Source organism: Sinocyclocheilus anshuiensis, unplaced genomic scaffold (assembly GCF_001515605.1).
Source record: "Sinocyclocheilus anshuiensis isolate Anshui unplaced genomic scaffold, SAMN03320099.WGS_v1.1 scaffold545, whole genome shotgun sequence".
In the NCBI taxonomy this organism is placed as follows: domain Eukaryota; kingdom Metazoa; phylum Chordata; class Actinopteri; order Cypriniformes; family Cyprinidae; genus Sinocyclocheilus; species Sinocyclocheilus anshuiensis.
The window spans coordinates 13,107-21,214 of record NW_015537943.1 but is presented as its reverse complement, the minus strand read 5'-3'; the positions used below and the strand labels follow the sequence as shown (position 1 = coordinate 21,214).

Below are 8,108 nucleotides of genomic sequence, written 5' to 3'. Positions count from 1 at the left end.
ACGCGTGCTTTCTCGTTCAAACTCACCTGCCAGGACTGATATTAGGACTGTCTGAAGGCACAAGGGTGAGCATAAAAGACACTGTGAGAAGATGACGCTAGAAGTTTTCTGCGCACAGTGCTGTGCGCACACAGACAGCTGCATCAGACAGCGTGCAAATCCTCAAGTTCTCTTCAGCTTTTTTGTGCTTGGATAAACAAATGCAGACAAAGTTACATCAAAATGCATGTCTTGACGAATATCCTAGACCCATTCTCTTGTGACATGTCATCCGTGTAAACCTTTCTGCAAGAGCTTCTGTATAAGGGGTGCTCCCCTTCCATGCTCAAAGTCTATGTGGCAGCCATTGCGGTGAATCACACTCTTCTGGCTGGCCAGTCAGTAGGCAAAAACAACCTGGATGCTAAGTTCTTGAGGGGAGCTTGGAGGCTAAACCCACCTCGTCCTCACACTGTGCCGACATGAAACTTATCCATAGTCATTATGGCTCTATGAGCCGCTCCAGTCGGTCGACTTACGGCCCCTGTCGTTTAAGACTACCCTACTTCTGGAACTAATGGCGCTTTTCTACTGCGTGGTACGGCTCGGCACGGCTCAGTACGGCACGGCACGGTTCGGCTCGGCACGGTTTGCGTTTCCACTGCAGTTTTGGTAATGGTACGGTTCACTTGGAACCCCAACCGAGGTGGTACTTAATAAAGTATCAGGTACCAGGTACTGTACCCAGTGGAAAACCCCCAAAAGTGAACCGCACCGAGCCGTATCGTGCCGTACCATGCAGTGGAAAAGCGCCATAAGTTATCACCCTTCTGGCTCTTCCTAGCTCGAAGGAAGGTCTTTCTTGTTATGTTGACCCCAGCCTGTTGGCTTGGATCTCATAATTGGCACATGCTTCTTAGGAGCCCTCATTATGGGTGCTCCAGGGCTGGGCTCACAGTGTGGTTTAGTTCTGCACTTGCTTACAGCATGGCACTATGGGTTCCCCATATGCGTAGCAACGCCTCAAGAGAGACCGTTCAATAGGGAACGCTCCGGTTACTAACATAACCTCGGTTCTCTGAGACAAGGGAAGAAGCCGTGCCGTGTTATAAGGCTGCATGCGAGAGAAAACGGGAGTTTCCCCATAAAAGAATTAACACAACGCTTGTTCCCTTATGTCAGGAAACCGAGGTTACATTAGTAACATTAATACATAGTACATTAGGAACAGAACATTTTTGCCCTGACTCTCTGGCCCACTGAAGTTTGCTGTGTAATTTCACCCTGACACATTAGGGGAATTACTGAAATAATCCTATGTGAAGGTTTGTGGTAATAATAACATTTCAATCTCAGCTTCAAAGCAGCTTTTTATATCACACTTCTCTCCATATTGCACTTTTCCAGGTGATGTTTGTCTGATCACGTCCCACACTGAATGCCAGACTGTCAGAGGGAGAGTTAAGAGGGCTGCTGCGAATGTGGAACGTCATATGCAAATTTAGACAACTGGCATGTGGTGTCAGAGTTATGAAGACAGTATTTGAACAGAGTGACACTCTGTCGTCAGGCAAGTAACACCCAGAAAAGTAAAAAGCAATGCATTGTCCCATGACATTCAAAGGAGAAAGTCCTTTGACAGATCACTCTGGTAGTATCATAATGCAGGGAGTTGTATGGAATGTGAAACAAACATCAAGTCCAACCAGTTTCTGAGTTAATAATACACAACATTTGATATAACACACATACATTAATGCTAGGACGGCTGCAACACATTTTGTTTCTTACTTTCTGAAGTGGTTCAGTGTACAAAATTTACATTTGTGTGAAGATGGCTGACTGGAGCGGATCATCCAGACAACCTGGTGAGATTTTTGTCAATTCTATGAAATAATGCAGTTATTTGAACACATAAGGCATGTGGATTCGAAATAGCATTGTATTCAGAGATTAAATAACTTACAGCACATTACAGAAAGACATTTCTGTACATTTAACCAACATTATTTTTAAATGATTTTAACTTAATGTTTATTCTTTTGTAACAGGGGAATATCAGGTCAATAGAAGAAGAAGCATATATGAACCTCCGAGCAGTGAGTTTTTCATTTAAAATAAATATATATTTTATATGCTATAGAAAAGATGGGATATTAAATTAAATGAACTGATGTTTCTCATTATTAAAATTTCAAAGGCTCTCACTTTTAATAATGGTTTTGCCCTTGAATAAGAACAACTATAATTACATTCTCGATTAAAGGGTGTATCTTAACTATCTTGGAATATTTAGATTTTTTGATATCTCTTGATTACATTGGTTCTTTGTATAATGCATAGTTTCTATTTCTTTTGAGATCCGGCCAACAGCAATACTGTATTCAAAGCTTCAGCATTGTTGTTTCACATTACAGTCAGATACTGAAAAACAACACATCTCCTTCAAATGATAAGTCTCTGAGTGGCTATTATAATCCGTTTAAATAAAACTTTAATTTCAGTTTCTGTGATTAAAGAAGACCTGAGAATAGTGATGCTGGGGTCACATGCAGATGTTAAAGTCTCCTGTGGAAACACAATCCTGGGACGAAAGGCCTTCTTAGAGTCGATGTCCTCCCTGAAATCGTTTGAGAGGCATGATGGGATTGTTTTGAAGAGACGTGTGGTGGTACTCAACACTCCTGACCTGCTCAATCCTGCTCTCTCTCCTGAAGAACAAGATGTGAAGAAATTGTTCCATCTGTCTGGTCCTGGACCTCATGCCCTTCTTCTGGTCCTCAAGCCTCGAATATTTACAGATCTAGAGAAAGATTCTCTCAAGCACATTAACATCATTTTTGGTGCAGGTACACCTGAGTATGTGATTGTCGTCTTTATGCATGAGGAGTATGTGAGTGTTAAAGAATTTGACAACACTGACAACAGATCAGTAAAGGCTCTACTGCAGACATGCAGACGACCACACTATCATCTACAGAAGAATGGAAACCCATCACAGGTGCAGAATCTTCTAGAGAACATTGAGAAGATGGTGGAGGAAAATGGAGGCAATCCCATGAAGATTTCTGACAACCCAAGGCCATTTCTGATGACAAAAGAGCCAAGGAAAATGCCTCTGGGTAAATCTTTACCTCCAGTTCATCTGAAACATGGCTAGGATTAACAATTGGCAACCATGTTGAAAAAACCAGCATATGCTGGTTAGGTATGTTTTGAAGCATGGCTGCTGGTTATGAGCTGGTCCTGAGCAGGAGCTAATTGCTTGGGACCAGCTTAGGACCAGCTAAGGAGCAGCTCAAACGAGCTGCCATGCTTCAAAGCATACTAACCAGCATATGCTGGTTTTTCTACAGGGAAATTATGGAAAATTGTATCACAAAGAGGGTAATTTTTGAGATATAGTACAATTCAAATCACTTTTATGATCTGTAGACTAAACTCCATGCCCACTCTTTTTGCACATTAAAATGTTTGCAGACAATCAAGTCTCATTAAGATTTGAAAACTGTTCCATTATAACTGATTGATAATTTTCTTCATCTTTAGAGTCCTTACAGAGGTCGGAAATACGTGAGAAAGTCCAGAGATCAAAATGTGAGTGTAAATCAAAAATTATAGAATCATTCCTGATAGTTTTTTGATTGTGTCCTCCATTCAAATAATTTGTGGTGTGTCACTTTTTTTTCAAATTGGAATTCACACTGCATCCTCAAGAGGACACGAAAGTAAATGCAACAGTGAACTTGATACTGGCTGGCAACAGCATGACGTCACTGCTGGTGCGACTGTCTCGTCTCTTTGTTCATGCATGTCTAAAGCTGTTATGGCTGGCTCAAGTGCAAAGCATTTTAGGAAGTGTGTCCATCTGTGTCAGTGTTATCTGACACCTGATGACACACAGCTTATTGCAATCAGCCCCCTCAAGGACTGAGTTTGCATATTCTTTGCCCAGGCAAATAACACATAAATATCGCTAGCATTGTGACTGTCTCTATGAATAATAATAATAATACTTCCTTACATTTATATAGCACTTTTCTGGGCACTCAAAGCGCTTTGCATTGTCAGGGGGTATCTCCTCATCCACCACCAGTGTGCAGCATCCACCTGGATGATGTGACGGCAGCCATAGTGTGCCAGAACGCCCACCACACACCAGCTTATTGGTGGAGAGGAGACAGAGTGATGAAGCCAATCAGTAAATAAGGGATGTTTAGGAGGCCATGATGGTCGGAGGTCAATGGGCGAATTTGGCCAGGATGCCGGAGTTACACCCCTACTCTTTTTCGAAGGGTCATCCTGGGATTTTTTAATGACCACAGAGAGTCAGGACCTGGGTTTAACATCTCATCCGAAAGACAGTGCTTTTTGTCAGTATTGTGTCCCCGTCACTACACTGGGGCGTTAGGACCCACACAGACCACAGGGTGAGCACCCCCTGCTGGCCTCCATAGCACCTCTTCCAGCAGGAACCTAGTTTTCCCAGGAGGTCACCCATCCGGGTTCTGACCAGGCTCAACCCTGCTTAGCTTCAGTGGGTGACTAGTCTTGGGCTACAGGGTGATATGGCTGCTGAAGAAACTCTGCTGTTGTTTGTCCCTTTTCTTGAGGGAATTGGGACAATCATCTGTGCCTCATGGTTCAGGACCTGCTGTAGCTAAGGCGAGTAGGAGACTGAAATCATTGGGGTTAACAGGTGGAGCTCGCCAAGGAATTTGAGAAAGGTATGCATTTCTCTCTATTTTTCTGCTGAATGATGTTGTGTTATCTCTTACATCATACTGTCCAGCAGCGAGTGCGCTCTTGGCTTCAAGCTAAGATGAGCAGTATGGGGCTGTTGAGATCCCAGATGCCTCTGGATGCGCACAACCCACCTGCCTTGTGTATGATGAGTCTCTGTAGGTTATGTCCTGTGCTACAGACAGACTAGATCTGCCCTGGAAGTGTGAGAGCCGGTCTCTTGCAGCCAGTTGGACAAGCGATTTATTTCCGAACATAACCATCCAGCCCATATGAGTCCTTCCATTTTTCCCAGATCTTCATGCTGAGGTGGAAAGATCTTGGGGAAAGGGATATTCACCCTGCATTCACCTTTTCCAACACACTAATTATGCCAAGGGATGTGGTCACATGGATGTGAGTCAATGGCCCCAGTCAATGAGACATTGGCCAGCTATCTCTCAATGGGAGAAGCATTGACATGGCACCCTTTCTGCCAACAAAACCGCTGCATGTGACAGAACATTTAAATGGCAAAGCGTACACAGCAGTGGTCAGGCCGGAATGGCTCTGCACACAATAGCTGTGCTGCAGGCCTACCAGGCTGACTTGCTGAAAGACCTGGACCAGGGCCAGTCTCTCCCTACTGTGAGGGGCAGAGTGCAGAGGAAACGTGACGCCAGAGGGAGGAGTCAAGACCTCAGGAAAGTCAGCCAGAATTAATGCACTCAGCATTTTAAGGTCTCAGAGGCTAAATAACATCCCCAAAGACAGGTAAGGTGTGTTAAAGACAGCAGACAGAGAGTGTCCACAGACTGTTTACATCAGGTCCTGGGGCTGAAACTATGATGCATTGGCAGTATTTTATTTAAGTCAACTCTTTTTATTTATGTTAATTTTCCGGGTTTCTGTGGTTTCACTGTTATACACTCGGGAGCGCTATTACACATCTCCTGAAAGAGTCTACAATCTCCCGATCAAAAACACAGACTAGGAAGACACAGAGACGAGCAGTCTCATATGTAAGCAGATGCATATGAAAAATAATGCAATCATCAATAATAAATGGCATATACAGTAATTGATAACTGCCTAATGTTACCAAGTGAAATGGCGATCCCGGAAGAGGACTGTGAAGCTTTGGGGGTGTTGATGGAAGCGATCTATTGCATCTATGCTTTGACCAACCTACTGAATATGATCCAGATGTAGATGTTTGATAAAAATGTCATTTTCTCAGCTTATTGATCAACATGTTGCTTTTTTATTAAACTTACCTACATTCAAGTGATGATAAAAAAGAATGCTTGAAGCTAGAGTTAAACAGCTACTCTTTTATTTAAAAGTAGAGGCTCTGCTCTTTATTTTGATGTATTGCATGATGCATTGCAGATATTCATACAATACAATATTCTGGAGGCCATGAAATTTTAGGAAAAATAATAAAAAATGCTGGTGGTGCCCGGCCACTTTTTTCAAAAACACTGGCGGGGAAAGAGGTAAGATATGCCTTCTGATGTTTTGGTGCAGCAGACTGACTGAATATGTTGTCAGGTGAGGCGAGGAAGTGAAGCAGAGCTCTGTCAGGACTGTGATATCTGAGGGCTCCGTCTTTTGATCTAAGCCTAGCAGTGAGGTTAAATTAAAATTTCCTGATAATTTACTCAGCCTCGTGTCATCCAAGATGTCTGTCTTTATTCAGTCGAAAATTAATTAATGTTTTTGAGGAAAACATCCCAGGATTTTTGTTCATATAGTGGACTTCAACCATTTCCAAACAGCTGAAGGTCCAAATTGCAGTTTCAGTGCAGCTTCAAAGGGCTCTACACGGTACCAGACGAGGAATAAGGGTCTTATCTAGCGAAAAGATCAGATCATTTTCTAAAAAAAAATTAAAATGTACATGCTTTATAAACACATACTGTATGCTCGTCTTGCACTAGCTCTGTGATGTGCCTCCACAACTTCACGTCGGAAGTATCGACTCAGTGTTTACAAGTCGAACGTGCAAAGACTATGTCAAATGCCTTTTACAAAAAAATAAGTAATTAAAAAACACTGTGTACGTAGTGTAACGCAGTGTAGGTAAAACAACGATGTTGGACGAATTTGAAGTTGGAGTTTGACTTGTAAACACCGAGTCGGTACTTCTGCCTACATCCCCGGAGCAAGCAGTACGTGCCAAGTCCTTGACTACTGATTTTGAGTTGGCGCATCATTAGGCTCATTTTCGCTAAAAAATTGTAATGTTGTGGTCTCTGCTCCCAAGGGCTCAAGGGTATATTTTCTGTGTGCCTCCTTAGCTGTCCTAAGCATAGGATCTAATTTGGCCTCCTCTCGATTTAGAGAGTCACTGAGCTCAGTTAGGGGCTCTTTGTAAGCCTCTTTTGCCACTGCATAAAACAGAGCTTTCTCAAGAGCTCCATTCTGTGACAATATTCCCTTAAAGGTATTCTCTAAAGTACCAGGCCCTTGAGCTCTGCCTGTGGGCTGAGCTTCTTTTTTTGACTCAGTACTGCAGAGAAGGAAGGAAAGGGTTCAAGCGCCTTTCTATGAGGGCATGCAGCTTGGGCTTTGGCTGTAGGGAATAAAGTCACAGCAGCTGCTGGTGCGTACCCTAGAGATGGGGACTCCTTTTAAGACTTTGACTTCTATGCCAGCCAATAAGGCACTCATCCCTTCAGCATGATGGAGTGGGCAGTTGTCCCTCATAGTGTCCTCTAGAGGAAGCAGTGTGAGTTCCCGTTCGAAAGGGAACGTCTCAGGTTATGTATTTAACCATGCTGTCGCTGGCCAATGTCCAGTTCATAATCATTCATTTTGTTTGTGATAACGGTATTGTTTGTTCAAACCTGTTTTCAAAAGTCTGTGTTTTAGACCCCCAAAATGCCATTGTCATGTAAATGATCAGCCAAAGCATCAAATCTTTTCATTTTTAGTTGAAAATAATGTCATGTAAATGGCCCCTCAGTGACACTTTAAACACTGATCTGTTTGATTGAGTGGTCTGACAAGTCCGCTTCTGACTCAACCAATCACATGAGTTTGGTGGTGGGACTATCTGTTTTACTGACCAGTGAAAAACATGGGGAGTATTCAGGCAAAGAACATAGGCAAGTATTCAGGGAGTATTAAAAACAGCCATTATTTCTGCAATTTCATTTGATGTTAGTGGTGATGCTGAAATGACATCCTTGCGCTATATATTGTCCAAAAAAAACTTTCTTTGATCTAATATTGATATTTTAATTATTTTGATTGCATGCTATACTGAGCACATTCATGTTGGTGATTCACAGCCACTCGTAATAAAAAAGACTTGGAGTGTGTGAGGATCGTCCTGATTGGAAAAACTGGCGTAGGAAAAAGTGCAACAGGTAACACCATCCTGGGACGCAGTGTGTTTC

At 42.7% G+C, this 8,108-nt stretch overlaps 1 protein-coding gene across 1 annotated transcript in view; it reads left to right on the top strand.

The window, feature by feature from the left end:
- Positions 1–1,813: 1,813 nt before the first annotated feature.
- LOC107663816 (GTPase IMAP family member 8-like) overlaps positions 1,814–8,108 on the top strand; it is a 7,719-nt gene continuing 1,424 nt past the window's right edge. The window contains exons 1-4 of the mRNA XM_016454165.1: positions 1,814–1,847; positions 2,031–2,078; positions 2,484–3,101; positions 8,001–8,107. Of these exons, the coding sequence (XP_016309651.1) occupies positions 1,814–1,847; positions 2,031–2,078; positions 2,484–3,101; positions 8,001–8,107 (807 nt within the window). The remainder of the gene's footprint in view (positions 1,848–2,030; positions 2,079–2,483; positions 3,102–8,000; position 8,108) is intronic.